At 32.0% G+C, this 26,163-nt stretch overlaps 1 protein-coding gene across 2 annotated transcripts; it reads left to right on the forward strand.

Annotated features, from left to right (window-relative positions):
• Positions 1–5,850: 5,850 nt before the first annotated feature.
• LOC128177293 (uncharacterized) lies at positions 5,851–24,213 on the forward strand. Of its 2 annotated transcripts, XM_052843953.1 has the most exons (13): positions 5,851–5,926; positions 6,128–6,250; positions 7,975–8,085; positions 8,207–8,284; positions 8,375–8,493; positions 9,184–9,270; positions 9,547–9,639; positions 15,728–15,832; positions 17,669–17,861; positions 20,507–20,665; positions 20,910–20,995; positions 23,671–23,741; positions 23,876–24,213. In XM_052843953.1, the coding sequence occupies exons 1-13, from the start codon at positions 5,866–5,868 to the stop codon at positions 23,952–23,954; spliced, it is 1,365 nt and encodes a 454-aa protein (XP_052699913.1). In that variant the 5' UTR covers positions 5,851–5,865; the 3' UTR covers positions 23,955–24,213. The 2 variants fall into 2 exon arrangements, with proteins under 2 accessions (XP_052699913.1, XP_052699914.1); XM_052843954.1 differs by lacking the exon at positions 23,671–23,741.
• Positions 24,214–26,163: the final 1,950 nt, after the last annotated feature.

The following is a 26,163-nucleotide window of genomic DNA, read 5'->3' on the forward strand; positions in this document are numbered from 1 at the left end:
GCAAACAGTTGATGTTATAGCTAAAAGACTCGAACAATAACTCCAACCGAGGGGAAAAAAGTACAAATTAAGAAACACAATTAGTACAATTTCCATGTGTATGTGTATTAAAAAAGAGATAATTATGAAAAAGTAAAAAAAAGGTGTGTGTCTTTAAAAAAGTCTTTTCCCCAAGAACCTCTAAACCAGAAATGTCAATATTTACACCAAAGCTTGGATATATGATAAAGATTCTAAATAGTGAAAATCGTGAAAAAATCTTTAAAAAAGTCTTTTCCCCAAGAACCTCTAAACCAGAAATGTTAATATTTACACCAAAGCTTGGATATATGATAAAGATTCTAAATAGTGAAAATTGTGACCCTGGATTAATATTAGAGCCCCATAAGGGGTAGTTCATTTTACAATTTTAAAAATTTTATAAAACACAATAAGATTGGTCAGTTTTTAAAAAGCATCTTAGATCTTCGGATATGATGTATGTACAATACACAATATATACTACCTTAGCATGCCTGCATAGTTATCTGAATTTCTTTAGAATGATTTTTTAGAATAACTTCCATTATGCAGCTTTAATACTGGCACAAGGTCACGATTTTTACAATTTAAAGTCTATATTATATACAAGTTTAAGTATAAATAGTGGTATTTCTTCATTAAATTGGTTCGTGAGAAGAACATTTTAAAAATAAACAATATTTTACTAATATTATCTCCCTTCTGAAAACTTAAGGGTTTTAGCCTTTATTAAAAATATGTAGCATTACGGTTTTATAAGGATACATCGTAACAAGTTAAGTTAAATTAAGTTCAGTGGTTCCAGAGAAAAAAGATGTGACAGACGGACAGAAGGACGGCGGACAACATGTGATCAAAAAAGCACGCTTAAACCTTTGCTTCAAGTGAGCTCAAAACCTTTAATTAGATATGAAAAAACTTTATAAAAATTAAAATCATCACTCTTTTGATAGAATGAGAGTACAAACCCATGGATGTTTACATTATAGAAAAACGCACGGAAGAAATATAGTTGTAACTAGACACGATCTCGTTGCGAGCAACGAGTGGGTCTTCCGTCCGATTTTTGAATAGATTAGATTAAACTTATCACTTCAAAGATAAAATCGTAGATCTAAGCGAAAAATAGTATAAAAAATTTGCGACAATCGGGGCTTGATCCCGGGTCACCTGAGCCATGTCCACGACTCTATCGATTGAGCTACTCTGACTCTCGCTTCAGAACTTTGACGCTTAATTTGTCGAGAATGCCTGAATTACCTGAAAGCACCTTGTTGCGAGCAACAAGTGGGTCTTTCGTTTGATTTTGAATTGATATGGTTTTGGTACGATTTACTATCATATTAACTTCCTTTTAAACTAATTTTTCAACCTACACTGCGAAATGCAGATTTCCGGAAAACGTCATTTTTAAACTTTAATATCTCTGCAATGCGTTGTCCGATTTTAAAACGGTTTTTAGTTTTGTATTCAGTACAAAAATGTCAACAAAACGCATATGCTTTCAAATTCCAAAAATCAAAATATTAGAATCACTTCCGGTGACGACCGGAAGTGACGGACGACCTGTTCATATCAAAATTTGATAAGTTTAAAACATATTCTGATGGAAAAAAATGTAGATTATTTGATTTCAAACATTTTTAAAACACAATTTTCCAAAAATGCTGTTTGAGCGGACCGGAAGTGACGGACGATCGTAGTTTTACCTGATCGGCCCTAGAAATTCAAAAATCTATCATTCCTGAAACTTTCAATTTTCTATCTTTAATCGTTTTTGCGAAAAAGGGAGGACAAGATCACTTTTTACAAAAAGAAAAACGAATATAACGGCCGACCGGAAGTGACGTCATCAACAAAAATGTACATGATGAAAGACCTTGATATTTTGTATTATTCGTGAAATTTTCATAAAAATGTATTACAGCATATTTGAGATATTTGAGTTTTAAGAAAAATGTTAAGAAAAAAGAGAATAATAATAGTGAAAAATAGAGAAAAAGAAACCTACCAAAAACAATAGGGTCTTCCGTTGGAAACGGAAGACCCTAAATAGATTAACGTTTCCCAATTGCCTAACATCAGATTTAATAAATTTTATTTTAAATCAAAAATATCAGTTTTTAAAATAAATGATGGGGTGTGAAATTTTATAAGGGGAAATTGTAGGCTTGGAGTTGATTTTTAAAGATATATGGTGACGCATAAACCCATGCATACATACAAAATATCAAATTTTACACTATTTCCACATATCTCATATAAAAAGATTAAATTTTAAATAAGCTATTTACGGAGTTCAAAATGAAAAAAAATATCTCGTTAATAAGGAAACATAGAATTATTTATTATCCCATAACATAAGTATTGAGTTTTCCTTCCGCTTCACAATCACGCAAACACAGGGGAATGTAAATACTGCAGCGTGGCATATAGGATGAGCAAGCAACTTTTCAATGAAACCTGATGTCGTTAAGAACTAATATGTTTTCTATATTTATTAAGATGCACTCTGTATGATTGATTTTTAGACGGGGTCACGTGACCCCGTCTCTTGGTTTACTGTCAGCCGAAGTCTCAAACCGGAAGGCACGCGTAGAACACATGAATTGAGACTACGCGTAAGAAAATAGTACAAGAACTTTTTATGGATTTCAGTAAATATGTATTATAAAAACACGCAATAAATCGTTTTAAGATCTCTATGTATAAACCAAATTCTATAAAGAAAATAAACAAATAGCTTTATTGATCAAAACATTCTTGCTCGGGTTCAATAGTTGTAGTGATTTGTGGAATGAGTTACGTAACTGAATGCACAACGCCATCGAGGATTCAGTTGGTGGACAAGTTCATTAATCACTAGAAGAGGTTGAAGGTTGAATCGAAAGTAAAGTTCCCAAAAGCAATGTGCCATTTTCGGAAAGTTATGAATTTTATTTTAACAATCTATCACCTGAAAAATACCGAACTTCATGTGCGAGCTGAGGTCAAAATCTGGACGGGTTATACACAGATGTCTTGCATATTAAATAGGTGTTTCATTGGCTTCCAGTCTACTTGCTGTATGACTGCTGTTCATCTGTAAAGGAATTTTGTATATGGAAAATAAAAACAAGTCTGAATTTGCCTTCTCGTTAATTAAACTGAATTTAGATTTTGAACAATGCATTGTAACCAAATTCTATGTAGATTATACATCTGGGGTGACCAATAGATCAAATAATATATCCAATCTTATCGATGGAAGAACCAAGTTAAATGCTCATGTTCATGTTGTCCGGCTCAGTTGGAATATACAATCATGTAATTTTTTTAATATTATGAGACATAGGTTTACACTTTTTTCTCTACTTTATCACGGACAAATCCAGTCATATTCATGATTTAAAAGAATTCTTCATCAATATCTTAATGTCTCTCATCAGAAACTCAGCTGATCTTTCTCCCATCGGTAAATATCTCGCACCAATATTAGACCTATGAATTCAGAGATAATACATGGTTGTTATGTTTTAAATTTTTAATTTACCGTGTGGTAGTACATGTAAATAAATAAGACTCATCTCAATTTTAAGAAGATAAAAACTACAAGTTTTTATCGTATCGTATTTTAAAATCTGATTTACAAATCCTTTATTGTAGCTCTTCAAAATAATTGAAATTCGAAACTTTCGAAATTAAGTTCATTTTTTCCAAGACACGCACGAAAATGTGCGCAAATATACGAAAGTGTATTGAAAGGACACAGATCCCTGAAATGACAATGTCCTACAGCAAATTCATTAATTTTGCTGTTAAAAGCCTTAATTTTGCATATATTAGAAATTTTAAAATTGAATAATTCTGAATTTTAAATAGTTTAAATTAACAATTTACAATACAATAATTATTGCTTTATTAATTGTCATTAAAACATATTACCGCCATGTGAATATTTTTTCCTAGACATGAAACCAATTCTCCTTCATTAGCACTAAGTAACTGATCTGGACATTTTCCTTATTTTTTTCTAACCAGTCCTTTAACTGACTTATCTCTGTACATTTATCAGTTAATGTCTATATTATTCTGTTGCTTTATTTTTTAGCGACATATATAACAGCCAATCAGGAAAGGTCTACCCAAAAATATGACGTGATTCATTCACTTTTGTTCTCCATTTTCTAGTTTTATCGATTTGAAAAGGAGTTGACTGAATTCGGAGTATGATTTCTAATGAAAGGAACTCTTGTATCGTAATTCGTGAAAATGATGCACGAGTTTACACAAAATAGTAGTAAGTGCCGAACGAATGTATTTTAACCTATATTTTATATAAATCGCTGCAAGAAAATCATGACAGATAAGTCGGTTTAGAAAACCAAAATGGCTACCGTGGCAAACTTTTTTATTGTTTTAGTACATGGGATAGTCTTGTTTTAAAAAGAAATATTTCTAACGTCAGGTACCTGTGTTTGTTACGGTATACAAATGTTATCATTGTTCAGTAATTCAGAGTTTTCGGAGTTTTCATAAACCTTGTACAGCAGATAAGTCCGACTTGTGGATTTTCCCTTAGATCACAAAATCAAATAAATCTAATGATTTAAATTACCTACCTTATTAAATTTGTTTTGATTTTCCCGGTCAGTTGTAGTTTTTAAAAAGTTTAAAAATTTTCCTTAGGGTTTTACTTGTATACTTATACATGTTAGTTTAAACTCTAGATATTGTAAGAATTTTCGAAGTGAAGGAAAACAAATAAAAAGTGTACATTAACCAAAATGCACAGTTCATTTTTTGGATTAGTATTTCAACTTGTATACAAATGTTTATTTGAAGTATGTTATTACTTTTTTTTGCTGAGACAACCATTTTAAAGAGATGGATGTACTTGATAAATAAATAATAGTTTAAGAGCTTGGTTAGGAACTTGATCAAATCCTGTGAATTGCTTTTCAAAATATTTGATCACGTATCAATTAAGTTCATATTACCAATGAACTTTTAACATTGATTGTATTATTGATTATGCGTTAGAGAAAATTTAATCGTTCAAAATTATGAAGAAAATCGTGTGTTGTTTAGTACTACTTAATAGTCAAACAATGGAATCGAACAATTCATATCATGATGCCAAGTGTTGAACTGTTAAAAAGTTCACATGGTAATAGACGGTTTTGCTCTCCACTGGGTTCATATTAGGATTTATATATTGTTTATTGCAAATGTTAAGATTTGAAAACAGTCTAAATTGAGATTTATATAATTATATTAGAACTTTAAAAGGTCATCTTTGAGATCGTGTCCGCCGTTTTGTCTGAAACGTTATCTTTTGTCTTACATGTAAATCGATCCAAACAGAACAATTTATTACAAGTAAGTTATATTCTTCAATGTAAAACGCAACTAAGCTATACAAAAAAAACCCCAAACAACAACAACATTTAAGCTTTTTTTATTCCTTTTTCAAAACAAAAAAACTCACTAAACTTCTTTTTAGATAGGGGCTGTCTGTGTCTGTTTGAGTCAGTTTGGTTTAAGATGATACTCACAATTGAAGGACATTGATTTTAAGTAACTGTGATAACTCCTGTGACAATTACTATGCCAAAAATGATGTATTAACCATTCACTTGTTTTAAACCGATCTAAAATTTGGCAATATATGCAGGTCTTTGGAAATTAATGAACTAGGATTTGTTATTTTAAAATACCGGAAAAACATCGATTTTATTTTAAGACACATAACTCAAAATTAAGTTAGAAGGAAATAATAATTTTATTTCAAATCATCATCAGTATACATTATATGTCGACAATAACAAAGAACTTTTTATTTCTTATTAAAAGTAATTCATTATGGAAACTGAATTAGCTCGACTTTTTTGGAAAAATAAAGCAAAGGAAGAAGCAATTCAAAGTAGGTACTAATTATCAATTATGAAATATTACGGAATTATTTTTACAAATCGTCACTTTCTTGTTTTGTGTTGTTTTGTTTTGCTTTGTTTTCTTTAGTTCTGCCTTATACAATGTAGTTATCAATCCACAGTAGTAATGCCCGTAAATCATATCTTATTTCATTGCCAAAATAGTTCTTATCATTATTTTGCATTCTTAGACCAGAGTCTAAAACTTCAGCATGGTCGAGGAATATGTTCCGTATTCCTTCTGGATACCTCTGAAAGCATGTCAGGGGAAGGTTTGCGACAAATGAAGGAAGCCCTATTATGCATTTTAAACGGTATGTCCTTACTATTATTTATCTGAACCATAGTTTTATGGCATTCTAAATTATATATTAATGTTTTATAAATTAATTACCGTCCATTTTTTGGAATTAATACTGAATATGGTTAAATGTATACAATACTTACTTTGATTAAGTACGATCAATACACGTTCGCCACACCCCACACTTTTAATTTATAACATGTAGCTGCTTGATATTAAAATGAATACAGAATACAAGGTGAACTCTGGGACCAGCTGTTCATCCGTAATAAATTATACCTTATTCATTAATACTTAAACATATTATATAGACCATTAAAAGTCCATGTGAGCATTACTGGTAAGTTGAAATATTCGCTGGCAAGCTCAGCAGTTGTCCCCACAGATTTAGAAGCCGTGACGGATGGGGTCCACTCTTATGGTGGCAACTTCATCCTGAAATTTTTTATCCGCAGAGCCAGAACTAAGAAATTGTATTCAATTTAAATAACATTAAAGCCAATAGGGCCACCGGCAATATGAAAGGGAGAGGTGGGTGGGTCAAATTGAAAGCGGCGACTGATGGGATGTTCTGCAGGGAATCTGTGACGTCACAAGTTCAAGCTAAATTCCCAAAGTGCAAGCGACGACAAGCTCATATGCGTAAAGGTCCCCAGGGGTTGAAGGGTTATTATTATGGAGGAAATATTAAGCTTTGATAAACCGATTTAACTTCGATGAGTTAAATCCAATTAATTTACACAGCAAAACTGCAATAACATAGTCATTACTCTCAATCAAATAACTCTTTAACATCCTTTGAAAGTGCTTCATAAAAATGCTCTTATAAACATTGAGTGGGATTTTGATGTTGCTTAGTGAAAGATTGAATAATTTTGAAATCAGCGGAGCTTTATAAACCCCATGCACTGACCTAAAACTGTACATTAGGTTAACGTAAGAAAGATCAACCCAAGACTGGTTTTATTGTTCAAAGTTAAAAATTATTTATCAGCATTCTCGATAGGTTAATCTTATACTGTATTGGCTATGAGCCTCGATAAGTTCTTTCTCTCACAAATATACATTCATATAGTGTTTGTGCCAAAATTGTCTGAAAACAAGAAAACAAATATTTTATTTGTCCTTGCTTATTTTATTCCTTTCCTTGTTTAATACATTGTGGACTATCCCAATATATTTAGCAAGTGGCATTAACTGCGAGATTATTGTCATATTGTAAAATTAATGTCAAATGTACGAGATGAGTGTAAATACAAACTTTATAATATGACAACAGTACCTGTTGTATTTACCCCCAATTATTAAATACAAAATTTACATTGTGACTCTAAAATGAACTACTGATTTATTGGTTGATTTACGCATTACCTTACAGGACCTGCTAATTTCGTGATTATTTAATAAAAGTGAACTAATCCCAACGTTTGTTTAGAAAGTGAGTTTCTCTTGTGTTGTTTTAGTTTTTATTTTATATTTCTTCAATCAGTCTTTAAATAATTTTTTTTTCTCAAAAATCTGTTATTAAAAGTTCATATGAAAAACTTGATTTTGGGATATACTAAACTATAAATAAATATATTTACATAAACTATGATACAGTGTTTGACAGTATTTTAATAGGTTTTGAGTAATGATATTATTTTGGCCTATTATAAACATAATAAGTAAGGAACGATAACTAAACTTCAATTTCAGTTAAAAGGTCAATATATAACCTGGTATTTTTTTAAGAATACAAAGCTATGAACATGGATGACAATGTTGCTGTCATTGGATTTGGAGAAGAAACAAAGTTCCTACATTATTATTCAAACAGTTACGACTCCATCATAAAATGTCTTGGTAGGTAATCAAATATCAGCAAAACAAAGATAATGTGATTTATGATGGTTTAAAAATTCAAATAAACACAAAAGCGCATAAAACGAATTTTAACATTTATTTTTCATTTCATTTCAAACAGAAAACATCAAATGTAAAGGACAATCTCCCTTAGAAGCAGGAATAATATTGTCTTTTTCGTGCATAAAACTTGGAGGAGGTATTTATTTGTCAAAGGAGTACGTACATTCTTTTTACAGAAATAAATCTCAATTGAATAATGTGTTCCGTTGATTTATTCTTATTTTAGGCCATACTGTAATCTCATCCCCTCTAATTATTCGAGCAAGGGTTGTTGTTATTTCCGATGGGCATCCCACAGATATGATCAACCCAAGAGAAACAATGGCAACAACGACTCAAAGTGAGGTATGGCTCTCTATATAATGTTTAAATCAGTTCTAGAGGGGATTCATAAAGTTACATGTAACAATTTCTTTGTGTATAAAAGTTGCAAAACTTTCGTGATCGTATTGTGACATTACTATTTTCGAACATAGCTTTTTTCAATGCATTTTGACATATGATTTTCGGAATAGTTTACAAGATGCGTAATTAAAGTAACAATTAATGTAGCAAACTAATTTTTATTACTGTTTGAAGATAGTGAACCTAGGCCTTTAATTGTGAAAGTCGTTATATGGATTTATATATGATCATCGCACGGAAGATAAACATGATAAAATTATAAGCAACCACTTACATCTTCATTTTCTACGTTTTGTCTTCCAAAAGATGTACATGCTATCATACCAAAATGTTCATTTACATTTATACATGTATGTCTATAAGTAATCAGTAATTAACATTTTCTCATTTATAAATATTACACTTCACATATACACATTTACATAAGAAAATTAAGTGTGATAATTTTTCACTAAATTCACTGACCCTTTTAACAATAATTTCAATTTAACCATTATAAAGATTTTAACATTGAAATTAATGTTAAATATTAAAAAATATTGAAAAATAAATCCAGCAGTATTACGTTGTACAAGTCAAAACAATTGGAAACGTCATAGCTATAGTAATTTTTTTTCGTATATATTTCAGACTTTTCATAGGATTCATTCTCTTGTTAAACGTCAAGGGAAATGGAATCCGTTTACATTCATACCGGTTGGCAAAGATCCAAATTATGTAAGTTGAATAATTTTTTGAAATTGTTGTTTTGAAATATATAGATTCTTTGGAATGTTTTTCTGTGCAAGGTTGTTCGAATGTAATGTCCGCCTGGTTCTTTTCTTTGTTGAGTTAATCTAACTATCAAGTGTCTTGGACAATTGGAAATAAAGTTGTATATTAGTATTATACATGTGTAACGAATACACTGTGAAAATCGTTGTGGTGATCAAGTAATATGTGTATTGCACAATAAATAAAACTTAAAAAATATATTTATTTTCAAATCAAAAGCAACTATTAGGAGCTTTAGCGGCTGCAGCAAAAGGAGGTCGAATTATTGGTTGGGAAGACGCTCGCTTATACGCAAGACTGTCTGTCAACTTTGTAAGTATATTTATTGAGTTGATTGAAATAAAATAGAGGTTAGTGACGAGTAAATGTTTACCAACCTCGACTGGCTTGCGAAAACATGTTGCATGATTTGCGAGTTCCTAGTCGTCAAGAGTTTATTACGCTTCAATCTTGTTCTCATCATCATATTTCCTGAGGTGATATAAGGAAACTTAAAAAAGATCAGAGACTCCATCATCGTATGCTTATCTAGGATCTTTATAGCAATAGAATGAAAAATCCGGAGACTTCCGAATGGGTGGCCAATTGTATTTTTCCCAGTAGAAACGACGGTTTTTACCTTTCACGTGACTCTCTAGACCAATAAGATGATGCATTATTAAGGTCTTCCGTTTCCAACGGAAGACCTTTCTATTATTGTGCGGGAAAAAAATTAAGATTATTCTTATTTTTCTTTTTTTTTTTGTTTCCTAGACGCAAACTTGGAGGCTTCATATCTTGCTCATTTCTGAACGGTTTTTGCTCAAATTTTCAGGGCTAATGTACTTGACAAAATACTATCTTAAGCAATTCATAAAATGTAGAATTCCCTTTCCGTTAAAGAGTTATTCCCCTTTTAAATTTTTTTAGGGCCTTTTGTTTCCAGACAAAGGCTCCGAGACTATGATAGCTGGGAATGGGAATCCAACGAATTTGAATAACAGAGACATTGTAGTTGTGCACATCTGTTTTTGTTTTAAGATTACGTTTTTTATTTAGGAAAAGGTAGGGGGTCAAAAAACAGGATTCAAAAAAGTGCGAAAATTCAGACATGTTTTCCTTTATATCTTTTAAACGAAAAATATTTTGATAAGACATGTAGAATAAAAGTTGTGCAAAATATCAAGGGCTTTCATTTGACACCAATAAAAAAGGGCTGGCCCCTTAAATTATGGCCAATGGCCCCTAAAAAATTTTGCTTAATAACTCAAAAACGGTTAGGATTTTGATATGGCTGTCGCTGGAAAAGTTGTTTGTTGGGATCTCATGAAGGTCATTTCAATGTTATTTTGTAAGTGATTTGTGTAGTATGAGTGTAAAAAGCTTTACATGTTAGCATGTACCTGTTTTTATTTGACAAGTTAACGAAAGACTTTGTGCGTACAACTGGCATGAAGTTACCGCAGAAAGTATGCTGGTTTATACAGGAGGCATTAATTCATAAGAATTTTTTTTTTAGAATACATGCTTTTTTTTAGGAGTTTAAGTCATTGCTGTTAAGTTTTTATAATGCACAATCCTTAAAACGGGTTTTGGAAAACAAATCATTGTTTTTCTTTTCTAGTAAACCACAAAATATGGAATTAAAAAAATCTATGCATTACATTTTCGTTATTAACTCCATGCATTTAAAAATATACCTTGAATCAGAGCTGTGTGTGTGTACCATTACGTAAGCTCACCCTCGTCCGCGGCCGAGAAAATCGGGGCACGATAGTCGCGGCTTGAATACCTAGCGGTCAGCGGTTATCTAATACACAAGAGTTGCGTCTCTCATATATGAGTTTATTTATCCGCAAACTCAAGAATTGTTTTCGTTTTGATTACACATATTTTTTTATGAATTAAACAATTTGGTGTCAATTAAGAAATCGTTCAGTTAATTAATAAAAGCAATGTCATTCTCAATCTAAAGCAATAATAGACATAGATCAATTATGGGTTTTAAGTTTAAAATAAATAACTTCTATTTGATAGAGTAAGGTCATTATACGGCAATCATTTCAAAGCTTCCTGGATTCTGAGCTGTGCGGTTCTGTGCGTTGTACCTTTACGTAATCTATCGTTCACCCACGGCCGAGGAGATCAGCCACGGCTGCACTACTTAGCGGTTATTTAATACACAAGATTGGCACACCGAGACGCACACTTCCATGCATATGAAGGTGTTTGAGTTAATATAGCCGTAAATACAAGAACTGTTTTAATTCTATGTTATAAAAGTTTGTCCATTTTGGATTTATTTAATTAAATTTGAGTGTAAATGAATATTAATGAACGATATTACTCCAAATCGGAAACATCGTCAGACAGAAATTAATGGTTGGTTTGTTTATGTAAAATATTTTATAAACTGTACAAATAATGTTTTAAATCAACAACAACAACAACCCCTAAATATTAAACATTTAAATGATGATCATCCATCGCACATGGCTGAGGAGATCCGGCGCGAGTGGACAAGTGACCCGCGGTCGGTTCGTGATCTTCTACATGTACCTTATCACGCGCTCATGTTTCAAATTTTGCACGGACACAACTATATTTTGTTATGTTTTCAACTATTATATTGGTTTTATATGAAAAGATAAATTTATTTTACTTGTATAGTTGATTAAGCATTGATGTATACGATAGCGTACAAGGTATAGTTTAAAAATCAAATCAAATTATAATCAAAGTTCCATGTTACATGTTTGCGGTAGGTGCTAGCACGATAAAAGAATGTCCTGAGTTGAGGCATTCGATGATTATTTAAAAGAATATTCACATGAGTTTTAAACAACTTTAGATTAGATTCTATCGGTCATATATTAATCACTTCTGTAGTTTTTCTACATGTTCGTTTCATTGTGGAAGCGAACTCATTGCTGCCCCCCCCCCCCCCCCCCGACAGGAGCTCGCGCTGTATTTTTTTTTTAATTGGCGAAAAGATATCAAGATCTGTCGAAGTCATTTTTGGTGGCTTCTTCTTATGTGTAACATTTTGTTTCACTTTCCCACCCGTTTGTTTATTCGGTCAGTCTGTGTTAATTCAATCGCCACGTGCGACCGAGAATCGTGTGTCGCTTCAGCGCACACAGCTCAGAACATATATAGCCCCGGGTCATCAATTGTTATGTAATTGAGTGACAGTTGAAATGGTGCGTTTACTACATAAAATAATAAATTTAAAAAAATCATCCAGAAAAAAGGTTACCGTAACTCAATAGTCAATACCAAAAATAAAATCCGTATGATTACAAACTTAAATCGGTTTTTCAGTATTCGACGGGATTTGATTTTTCTTTTAACATTAGTATTTTTATTGGTTTCAGAGAATACGATGTAAAAATACAAATAGTAAATAAATCTGATATTATTTACATTGATAATGTTGAAAAATATTTAAAATTAAATTAGTCACATTCGTTAGAAAACAATGTTATACGATCATTTTTTCCTATGTCGTATCATTTGCGTAAATAAATATGGTCTGTACATATTCATGTAGCTCAGAAAAATTCAAATGATTTAACAACAAAGAAAGTTGTAATTACTATTTCTGATTTTTTTTTTCAAAGTAATTTAACATGGTATTGAAAAGAACAAGAAATAATAATGATTTAAATTTTTGACTCAATATTCGTATATATTACCTATGAATCGTATGGTTCTTGGTAATAAACAATACAATACAATACCGGCGCTCCTTACACGTATAACGGCGTACAGTGTATAGATTATCATGATCTATTTGAATTAAGTACCATACGTAAAGATTCCCATAATGATTAATTGCATGACTCTGTAGATTGTAGGCAAATCCCTGTGCGTTAATTACTTCTAAGACCTCTTGTTTTCCGTTAACAGTGGTTTAAATAATTAGAATAATTACTTGTAAAAAATATCTAGAATCGGGATTCCAAAGAACTTACTTCCTGCAATTCATAGAAATGATCAGTATATTTTCTTTCTATGTTTACATTTAATTTTGTTCAAATAATTAATAAATTTTCTATCATTTAAATTGTGTGCTTCATCAAATACTGATTCCGATTACCTTGAAGTCATTAATTTTTCCATTGGTTATTGACAAAAAAAAACAGAGACGCTTGACCATCCAATGAAAACAAATATACAGAGTTTGATTGACAGGTTCAGTCAGGTCTCACCCGATGTCTTGTAAGTTAAAGTTGATTAAGGCTTGTTCCAACAGAAATCATGTTTTGCTAACTGTATTTAATATTTTTTTTTATTTATAGCGAATTTTAATATTGTACAGTCATTTTACCGGTAACGAATCAGTATGCGGTTTCGTCGTGCATGCAACTATTACTATCGGAATTCCAAATGTTTTTATTTTTTGTTTAAATCGCGTTTCTTTGTCCTTCTAAATTGTAGTATCAAACTTCCGAAAATATAAAGGATGAATTACGGAGACAGTAATTTCAACACCCTCTCCATTTTCCTAGTTTCGTATTCGTTTCCCAGTATCGAATTAAGCGCCCTTTATCACTTCTGACCGAATATTTTGAGGCGAATTGATTTCAAAAATATACTAGAGGTACATGTTAATGGACTTATAAATGAACAAGGAAAAACAATTGTGGGAATATGTCATTTAAACAAATAATATGATCGTTATTTTTATCATACCGTTTTCCCGTCAAATTGAAACTGGACTTGAACAGTTTTCATTTGCGTTACTTTATAATATTGAGTTTTCATAAAAACACTTTATAATAGTAATTGATGATAAGTAGTTGCCATTTTCCTTTGTTTTTCCCGTATATCTATCAATATATGCAGCCAAATAATACTTCTGTCGCAATGAACCGAAACTAGGAAAACTACACGTGGTTCAATCTGATACTGGCAAATACTCGTTACCGGTAAAACGACTGTACCAGTACTGAAACATCGTATAAAAACGTTATATATACATGTACTCTGTAACTAGTCGTCTTTTAATACATATACATGTACCTTTCTTTTGCTTGTTAAAAATAAATTCAATTTTGTAAAAAGATAAGTATTTCATTTCTTCTAGATTTTTTTTTTTCATGAAAATACATACAAAAGAGTTTTGCCAATCACAAACAGTTTAAAGTACATGTAATGTAAAACACGGGCGCCATTTTGAAACAAATTGTCAGAGAGTTCCGAATGAAATCTGATGAACGTTTCACATGGTTCTCGCACGCTTTGCTCGAAACGATTTACACGCTTTGTCCGAAACGCTAAACGGTTTACACGAAACGCTAAACGATTCACACGAAACGCTAAACGGTTAACACGAAAAGTTTCTTGCACGTAAGTCACATGCTTTTTTGGTGTAGTAGTACGTTTCATGGTCTGTAAATTTTGTCAGCATGCAACAATTCTAAATTGCACATTGTCTTAAAAAATTTAGAAATATCTAAATAAAGAAGTTATCTTAGAGGAAAGGTTACATGTTTTGTAAACGGGTTCGGTTTAAAAAAAAAACACAATTCCTGACATGACACATGAGTACATACTGTTTATAACAATGCTTGCTACCCTCTGAAAATTTAACTCGCCATTAAATATCTCATTTTTTAAATAATGTTTGTTACGATTACATAAACTGTGTGCGACAAATAGTTTTCCTGAAACATTTTCTTATTTTCTTTTTCAAAACACGTTTTATATGCCGGCTTTCAATCACAACACGTTTTAATAACAAAAGCAGAACTGAAAGTTTAGTAATTATAATTGTTTGACACCATATCACATATATTTTCAACTCGCAGCAACAACGGAAGACCTACTCGTGGCTTTGCCACGAGCTCTGCTCTAGTTTAGAACTATTATAATGAAGTATTATATTGTTTCATGTCCCATGAAATAGGTAGCAACAAATAACAAATTGGCACACGCATCAAAATATCGGACGTAAACCGTTTGTTTTTCTGAAAAACAATATATACGTTGTTGCATTGCAACTGAAATATACTCACAGAGATGTGGAAAAAATTCTGTCACATTAAAAACAATTAATATAACATCTGTACGTGTATAGAAATAAGAGTTTTCTTGTATCGTTTTGTGAGCGGATTCTGCAAAAAATAAAAGTTTATCAAATGAACTACCTGTATATGAATTATTACTACATGTATAACAGTTATAACGTACATTGTTTTATTTTAGATGATTTCAAATGCCAATGAATAATTATTTTTTTTTTCTTTACAAATGCGTTTGACAAAGAATAAAAAGTAATCCTATTTCTTGTATCGTAAGCTGCCTCCATAAAACTCTCTCTCTCTCTCTCTCTCTCTCTCTCTCTCTCTCTCATACACACATCAATTACATGTAATTGTTTAAATTCAAACGTCATTTGAAACATTTTTTTTAGACCGTTGCTGGGGACATTCTATCTCATTTTGAAAATAAAAAAATTACAGAAGATATTGTAAGATGGAGATATTCAAATTATGGAGAAGGGACTGAAGAAGATATCGTAAGTTGAAAAAATTGTTCGCAACAGATTAGGACAATCAATTAAAAATACTTTTATAATTTTGAATTGGTAATCTTGAGTACAATGGGATTTGGTGGACCAAATCGAATGGCGAGGAAAAAGTTTCACGTACTCATTAATAATGATGATGTAATTTACATGTACTCAACAACAGTATATGTTTTACGTAAAAATGTAATCTCCTTGTGTTCTTTTAAGTGTTGTACAATTCAATCAACAGTAAAATATTTAAGCAATGAATGCTTATTTTTGGATGTTGTCGGTCCTGTAACACACCAAGCGGTGCAGACAAATTATCACTGGCTGAGATTTCCTCATGTTCAAGATTACGCTTTTTCAACCATTTTAAAGAAAATACAGCAATCGTTTGCTTTAAATATGATCATAAAGTACAGTGTAAGGAAAATAGATGTTAAAAACTTTTTTCATTCATAATTATCAAAATTTCAGATAATGCTGTTTATATTGATCAAACATTGTCAAGTCAGACCACAAGTTTTGGATTCGTAAAAAGGAGTTGCGTTTGCCATAAACTTTGTTTAATACGGAAGCATATTAGTGCCACATATACACTTCACATTTTTTTATTTTCTACACTTTAAAGTGTAAATTTTACACTTTAATCTGTAAATTTTACACTTAAATCTGTAAAATTCACACTTTACTCTGTAAAATTCACACTTTAATCTGTATATTTTACATTTTAATCTGTAAAATTCAAACTTAAATCTGTAAAATTCACACTTTAAAGTGTAAAATTCACACTTTGATATGTAAAATTCACACTTTAATGTGTAAATTTACACTTTAATATGTAAAATACACATTTTAAATTGTAAAATTCACACTTTAATCTGTAAAATTCACACTTTAATCTGTAAATTTTACACTTTAATCTGTAAATTTCACACTTTAAAGTGTAAAATTCACACTTTAATATGTAAGATTCACACTTAAATCTGTAAAATTTACACTTTAATCTGTAAATTTCACACTTTAAAGTGTACAATTCACACTTTAATCTGTAAATTTTACACTTTAATCTGTAAAATTTACACTTCAATCTGTAAATTTCTCACTTTAAAGTTTAAAATTATTTACAGAATAAAGTGTAAAATTTACAGATTAAAGTGTAGAATTTACAGATTAAAGTGTAAAATTTACAGATTTAAGTGTGAATTGTACACTATAATGTGTGAGTTTTACAGATTAAAGTGTAAATTTTACAGATTTAAGTGTGAATTTTACAAATTAAAGTGTAAATTTTACATTTTAAAGTGTGAATTTTACAGATTAAAGTGTCAATTTGACAGATTAAATTGTAAAATCTACACTTAAAAGTGTAGAAAATAAAAAAAATGTGAAGTGTATATGTGGCACTAATACGCTTCCGTAGTTTAAAGATCAGTTACTTGTTTTTCACATTTATCATTAAATCGGGAAATGTTGCTAGTATTTTATAATTCATTAGTATTTTAAAAAGATTTTCAATTACGAATTATGACTATCTATTCATTGCTAACCGTATTTCATTTTTTATAAGATATGTTATCTGTTAGTATCTTTCTTTTAACCGAGAATGCCATATTGATTGGTCAATTAATAAACATTATCAATTATGACTTTGAAAATTATGTATACACTAGCACAAACGGCCACTAAACTGTGGTGAAGCGTGAACTGTGTGTGTATCAAGTGATTTGTTTTCAGCAAAAATCATTATTTTAGGTGAAAAACAGGTATAACATGTGATATTAGTATTTGAACAATCTTTTTTAATGACATTTGCAGCTAACTTCATTAATTTTGTTTTAGAATCAAGTGTGTGAAATATTGAATGAAAAAGAGGTCTATGGAGATATTGATGAAGACGAAGCCGATGAAAACTTCATAGAACGATATTCCACAATGCCTTGTGTGGGTACAAGGGTTCGAAGAGGAAGAGATTGGCGTTATGAAAACCAGGACAGTAAAGGAGTTGGAACTGTTATCGGACATACCGATCGAGGTTTTTATGAGGCGTTCTCTTGATAAGTTTTTAAGTAGTTAACACGCTTAACACTTCTGAAATCATTCATGTACATGCGCGGATCTAGGGGGAAGTCGGGGTTCCTCCCCCCCCCCCCCCGGGAAAATGAAAATGTATTAAATTTACTTAGTAAAATTATCGCAAATATGCCTCGGACCCCCCCCCCCACCCCCGCAAACACAATTATCCTTTGGACCCCCCCCCCCCCCCACCCCTTCAGGTTATCTATTCCCATAACATAGTGCTAAATGCATCATATTATAAAAATGATAAAACTTCATTTGTTTTGTCAGTGAGAATAAAAAGGTATAACAAACATTTACTACAAACAAACTATATCATCCACTACAAATTGAGTACCTAATTATTTCTAACAACATTTAAAAGAAACAGTCTAGAACAAATTGCTTCACACAAAATTGTAGCCTTACATGTAAATGTATTAGTCCCTTTTACAGTTCTGAATTGCTAAACCTAAACAAGAGTACCAAAAGTAATATAAATAGTGGTCCTAAGCACAGTTTTAATTAGCTTTTTTTAAAAGTGTTCATGGAGTATCAGTCGTGGAAGAAATGGAGTCAAATAGGTATTCTAGACATAAAATTGCGTGTAAAAATTTTGACTTGGTTTTTAAAAATATTAATAGTTATTCAACAGACAAATATCATTACGGCGTAAAATTCCATATACCTAATTTTAATTCCTGTTTTGTTTTTGTTTTTTGTTTGTATTGGGTTACTGTCAGCCGAAGTCTCAAACCGGAAGGCACGCGTAGAACACATGAATTTAGTCTATGCGTCAGAATATAGTGCATAAAGTTTTCATGCATTTCAGTAAATATGTATTATAAAAACACGCATTAAATCTTTTTAAGTCCTTTGTGTAGAAACAAAATTCTATTTAGAAAATAAACAAATAGTTTTATTGATCAAAATATTCTTGCTCGGGTTCAAATGTGGAATGAGTTATGTAACTGAATGCACAGCGCCGTTGCGGTATGACTGCTGTTCGTCTCTTATAAAGGAATTTTGTACAAAGAAAATAAAAACAAGTCTGAATTTACCTTCTCGTTCGTTGGCTCTTTAGTTGATTAAACTGAATTTAAATTTTAAACAATGCATTGTAAGCAAAATCTATAATAAATTATACATTTTGGAAGACTTATACATCATATTATATATACAATCTTATCGATTGAAGAACCAAGCTTAAGTAAAATGTTAATGTTCATGTTTTCCGGCTTAGTTGGAATCAGGCTTGGGGTGAATTACATTGTAAAATAATGCATTACATTACCATTACTTCATGAATTAGGGCATTAAATTACCATTGCCATTACGTAATTTTCTTGAAATAATGCATTACATTACCATTACATGAGTAAAGTAATGCATTACCATTACTTTGTGAAAAGTCAATAAGTTTCAAAAAAGTAATTTAAAAACTAAATAAAGAGTTTTTATTAATATTTCATAAATAAAACATGCTTAAAATATTTACAGGTTCATGTTCATGTTCACTATCAGGTTCAAATTTAATGACTTATACAAGATTGATGTTGCACTTGTAGTTTTCAAAGTAAGGTTGGTCCCGTAACATTAACACGCTAATGGCGGAGTTAACAATCTCTGTTATTTATGTCTCTGATTTTCGGAGTATGATTTTTAATGAAAAGAACGGTTGTAGCGTAATTCGTGTAGGTGATGCACGAGTTTACACAAAAAAGTAGTAAGTGGCGAACGGATTTATTTTTACCTATTAATTTTGCATGAATCGTAAACGAAGAAAATCGTGTCAGATAAGTCGGTCTTAAAAATCAAAATGGCAACCGTGACAAATCTTTTTATTGTCAAAGTTCTTTGAATCTTATTGTAATAAAAATATTTCTAACGTCAGGTGCCTGTGTTTGTTATCGGTATACAAATGTTCACTTTGTTTGTTAATTCAGCAGTTTTCGGGGTTTTCATAAAACTTTTATTACGGATACCCTCCGACTTGTGGATTTTTCCTTGGATCACAAAATTGAATAAATCTAATAATTAAAATGATCTACTTTGATATAGTTGTTTGATTTTCCCGGTAAGTGGTAATTTTAAAAAATTTTCAATGGGTCTTATTTTACAAAATATACCGTTGTAACCGTTATAATATACCGTTATATTTTTTACAATTATGAAGGCCGGGATTGAGTAAAATTTAGAGAAAGTATCAGACAATTGCAAAAAAGCCGAATTAACATAGATTGTACCAACTACCGTAATTCAAACTCATAAATTTTGGAAGCATATTCGAGGAAATCCAGAACAATTGCAAATTCAAACTTTCAAGACCCCGTCTTTCAGTACTCTCAGTACTTTGATTTATTAAAGGTATTATCATAATGATTAAAACCATAATGCATTGTTATTTTAAAAATATGTTAAATATGGGTGCTCATACTTTATTTTTGAATTCATTTCGGTATGTAAAAAAGATATGTAAATGGACGTCATAATACATAGTTATAAATTAAAACAATGACCATAAAAACGTGTACTGTTGATAGCGCCACACGAAACACGTACTTGTCATTGAAATATTTCTGATGACTAAAAAATAGAAACAAAATGTCTATTTATTTCTAGTTGGCTGGATCTTGGTAGAGTGGGATAATAGCAATCAATTTGATTACCGATATGGATCCAATGGTATATGGGCAAAGTATGATCTAGTGATTTGTGATGAACCACGACAGATCCCACAAAATGAAACAATGATAGCTACTGGATGTCTTGTTCGCAGAGGTTAAATAAAGTTATTGTATTCCTTTGATGTTAATGTTTAATTGTTAATTTGAGAATATATATGACACTGCCAAGGTCGTGAACTAAAAGACTTGAATAACGAAATACGGATTATATTAACTTTAAAGGCTATTTATGCATAAAGTATGCTTTTTAAAGAGTTTTCAGCCGTTTCAATATTTCTAAATTAATATATCTTTAATGTGTATTTAAAACTTCAAGATTAATATGATAATTTTGGAAGGCTTAGATTGGCAGTGGGGAGATCACAATGGTGACGATGAGAGCATTGGAACTGTTTATCGAGTAAAACGCAGAGGGGAAGTATATGTGAGTTGGCATATTGCAATTAGAGCATCGAAGTCAAACAATAACAATTTATATCATATATATGAATATATATCTATACCACTATATTAAAATAATAGACTCGAATTTTTGGGCTTTAATACCGAGAAATCGGGAGAGTACTAGTCATAATAGCCTGGTTTATGATAAAACAGAACAAAGTCATATATATTACCCAAAAGAGTATTGTAATATTAATTTTATTATTATCAGGCAATGTAATCTTTTGAAGTTTATAAGACATAATCCCGGTGATTGAGAAAATGAAGTCATTAAAATTAAAGGCGCATGTAATTCGAATTCACGATTTATCTCTGTCTTTAATTTACATTCAAGCCAAACAATTTTCAGCGATGCATAGGACATGTTTATATCAAACATATGTTGTCTGTAGTGTGTTTTTGTTAGACAACGTGCAGCGCTGTTTTGAGCCACTTGTAACTGGTGCATCTGACGATCGGTTATGCCAGGCAGGAGGGCATTGTGATAGTCAAGATGGGATATGACTGTTGCATTGATGTCATTTGCACAAGCTTCTTTGGTGAGATGATGTTTCACCTTTGAAATTCTCCGGATGTTAAAGTACATCTTTCTAACGACAGAGCTGACTTGTTTCTCCATAGATAAGGTAACGTCTAGGACAGCACCAAGGTTTTTTACGTTCGGCATAGGTGTTACTATTGCCTCGCCAATCTTAATGATGATATTTCTCAGACGGCATTGGTTGTGGGAACTAGCAACCACAATTACCTCAGTTTTTGCAACGTTTAGTTTGAGTTTGTTAACAGTCATCCAAAATCGAACACTTGCTATGCAGTTTTCCATGGTGTTCACTTGAAAGATACGCATGGTTGTGTGTTTTACACTCAATCGGCTGTTAAGTTGTGTGTCATCTGCAAATATATGGCGGTTAATGGCATACTTGTTGATAACTCTTTTTAGTGGTAGAAGGTACACCAGGAAGAGAAAAGGGCCAGGAACATATCCTTGGGCCACTCCCGTGGACAGGGCCACATCTAAGGATACACTGTTATTGAATTTATATGTCTGAGTTCGGCCATTGAGATATGACTGCATCCATGAAAGTGCCGTTTCCGTCAGTCCAACCTTTTCTTGCAGTCTCTCCAACAAGTGAGAATGATCTATGGTGTCGAATGCGGCACTTAAGTCGAGAAGGACTAGGAGTATTGCGTCACCTTTATCTAGAACCTCTTCTATGTCTGCCTTAATTCGCAGGATGGCTGTCTTAGTGTTGGTACAGTACCTGACTTAAATGCCGACTGCAGGTTATCATGCAGACCATTCTTGGTAAGATGATTATTGAGTTGCTGTGCTGCAACACGCTCAATGACCTTAATTACTGATAAACGGGATGTTTGAATCTGGTCTATAGTTACTAAAAGTGTTTGTAACAAGTCCAGTCTTTTTCAAACGTGAAGTAACAAGTGCACGTTTTAGCCTATTTGGAAAGATCCCAGTTGAAAGTGATGCATTCATCAGGTCAGTAATGGTCGGTAGCATTATAGGGAGAACAGAGTTGTTCTTCAAGAGCGCTGTAGGAATAGGATCGAGTGAATAGGTCTTACTGGCACAGCTCTTGATGACCTTGTCCAACTCTTCCTGCGTCTGGACCCTAAAAGAACGAAGTTTAGGTACCGGTTCGTCTAGGTCGGGACAAGCTGTATTGTTATTGAAATCTGACTTATCCAAACCTAGTCTGATCTTTTCCACTTTGTTATTGAAGAAGTGTACACATTCGTCGGTAAGGGTCTGATCACTGGTACCCGATGGTAAGGGAGTCCATGTATTATAATTAATGAGACTGTTTATTAGTCTAAACGTCTCTTTATTGTCTGCTGTTGTGAGCTTATCCTGATAGTAACGGGACTTTGCTGTGTTGATCATGTGTACTACAGCTCGGGTTTGCTCTTTAAGCATCTGTCTATGTACCTCCGGGCATGAGTTCTTGGCTTTACGTTCCAACTGTCATCTCTGTTGTCTTGCTTTATGGATGGAATCATTGTACCATGGTTTAAGGAAATCACCTTTGATTGTGGTGGTTCGAAAAGGTGTTATGTTGTCCAAAACATTTTTACTCTAGATTCAAAATCTGATAGGTGATCGTTGACATTGCTTCCCTCTGTGATGAAAGGCAGCTATTCTCCAAGCTGATGTGCAAATATTTCTGTAGAGGTGTGCTTCAATGACCTTACTAACCGAGCTTTGTTTGGCTTTGTTGTTGGACGGGTGTTGACTTCGCACTTAACAACAGTGATCTGATATGCTCATAGTTATATTAGTTCCATCATACTGACCATAACTTTCCACATGCACATGGTATGCCACTAAAACATATTATTTATCGGACCAATTAATATCACCTTCTAACTGTTCACCAAGTTTAAAACCAAAGTTGATAATTTTAATCAATATCAATAAACAAGGACATTGCTAAGCAAACCTTTATTAACATCAATCGTTTTTTTTTTGAACAAATATTTTAAAAAAAGTTCCCCAGATATTATCGTTTTTTCATCTCTTTTGGAAGATCTTTATATAAAGACCGTAGCCCCATATCAAAGGTGTTACAAATTCCTTATACATGAACATGTACGTTGTATATATTTATTTTTATGCATGTCGTTTTTGTTTTACAGGTGCGATGGCCCAATGGAATCAAAAGCAATTACAGATTTGGACACGCAAATAAATATGATTTGTTCTTATGGTTATGTATCTAGTTTATAGGACAAAATTTGTTTGGCAAAAAAATTATATTGTTTTTGTCTTTTTTTTTTCTTCGCTGATTCAATGTATTAAATTGTATGTAATTTCGATTAATAATATTGTTTTTCCCTTTAGCGATCCACGGGATCCGGAAGTAATGTTAAAATATAGGACGCAAATGTGCAAGAACGGAAAAAGTGCAAAGTTAGAGTAAAGACCGTGCACGTGAAAAGTTGCAAGTTTTAAACGTTTACAAGAAATAAATCTGAAAATATCGATCATGCTTAGCGTAATTATTATATTTTTAAGATAAAGTATTGTATGAGGAGGACTCATTAAAATATTTTATACTGACGATTTATTTAAATTGATAGTGGGGTGAGGGGGTAACTCGTGTTTTTATGTTTTTGTGCATTGTTTGTATATAAGGAATAAGGAATCATTCTTTGAGTATTATGAGGTGATAATTTTGGTCGGGGCGTGATGGAATCCAATAAAGCCCAAAGGGCTTTATGATAGATTTGATCACGCCCCGACCGAAATTATCACTTCATAATATTCAAAAAATGATTCCTTATTACTTGTACTTATATTTATATAATTTTAAACTATCGTACGATTAACTGTTTAAATATGTACAGTACAGCTCACGAGTATCCCGACAAAAACACCGACCACCGTGTTTGAAAGTCCACGCTGAGCGTGGAAGTGTCGATACCTTTGATCTATTGTTCTCTGTGACGGCCACGGAACGAGAAAAAACACGGTGCGACACGATGCAACGCGATGCAACACGGACAATAACACGGTGTAACACGCGGTATTTACCTGTGAAAAAAGGAGGATTTATAAATAAAATTATTGATTATTGATATACGTAAAAGAATGAAAGAAAAAGACAAAGAAATAGAAATAAATAAAATTTTTAGGCACGCAATTTTCAGACGTATATGTGATTGTTACGGTTGATTTTTTTTGATATTAAAAATCGATATCGCCCACATAAATGTTTGATCAATTAAAACACTAACACTTTCTTTTCCTTTTTAACATTCAAATAAACGGTTCCATAAGTTTTTGTTTCAGTCCGTTTTTAAACGTAGTAGTAATCGTAGTTACTGTAGTTTGGCAGTTTCAATAGTGCATAGAACCATAACTGTGATCTTTTCTCACTTATACTCTATTCAACGATAACAAATCTAACGGGTTGTCGAAAACAAATGTACTTTCTCTAAGTATAATATAATTATAGAGCTTTATATCTAATATATTTTCAAATTTTCTTTCTTTTATACATATGTGTGATGTACTTGTCCATGTAGACTAAGTACCGCACGGTACATATTCATAGCGCTAAGAATCCGTGGATCGGTACTTGATATTTTTTTATTTCATCTTAATAGCAACTTGAGTTTAGAAATTATTTGTGTTCCAAGAAACTACAGTATACTCGGCATTGCAATAATTACTGTTTGATTGTTTAATGATCGTCATATAAGAGAGAGAGAGAGAGAGAGAGAGAGAGAGAGAGAGAGAGAGAGAGAGAGAGAGAGAGAATACCAGTATGAGTTTGATTTAAGTACATTTTACTTGTAATTCAGTGTAATAAGTTAGATTTATAGTTTCCATTATATTGAACCCTTTTCCCTAAAATTGCGATAGAATATATGCAGTCACGGTCCACGTGCTATTCCTGTCAATCAAATCAGCCCGCGAGATAGACCACGTGCTCCTTCCATGATATGGAAAAATGCCGTTCTATTGTTTTTTTGTAAGTCCGCAAAATAGAAAAATGTTTAACAATGAAGTATTCAGTGTTTGAAATATTTAGTTTCTTTATTCTTATACTGCATGTATGAGGGTTGGAATATTACGTTGTAAAATCTCTCTCTCTCTCTCTCTCTCTCTCTCTCTCTCTCTCTCTCTCTCTCTCTCTCTCTCTCTCTCTCTCTCTCTCTGTACTTTTGTGTAATCATTTTAGAATTATCAGAGTTCTATTTGTATGAATTTAATTCATTCATTTTAGATCCATGGTTTTAATAACAATTTCAACACAATGACTAAAAGTTTGTGAAGTTCACGATGTAATAAGATTTTTCGTTAAAATTTCGACGCTATTTCACATCAATAAAGTTGTGTGTTCTAAATGCTTGCAAAAAGTGACCGGTATTATCTCATTCATCTTTTTAATCAATCAGGTACCCGGTAAATTATTTCTTATCGCAAGTTTATTCTTTGAAATTCCCGCATTTATAGAGTTGCTGAATTGTTCCCCGGATCCACGCGCCGATAGTCTTACGTGTCGTTCTTTGTGTACATATCTACAGACAATTTTTTTTGGTTTGTTAGAGATTAGGAAAAATCATTGAACTAACAAAGTAGAAGTAAGATATATTCAGACCATACACACGACGGGTTGTGAT

This window comes from Crassostrea angulata, chromosome 3 (genome assembly GCF_025612915.1).
Source record: "Crassostrea angulata isolate pt1a10 chromosome 3, ASM2561291v2, whole genome shotgun sequence".
Taxonomy (NCBI): Eukaryota; Metazoa; Mollusca; class Bivalvia; order Ostreida; family Ostreidae; genus Magallana; species Magallana angulata.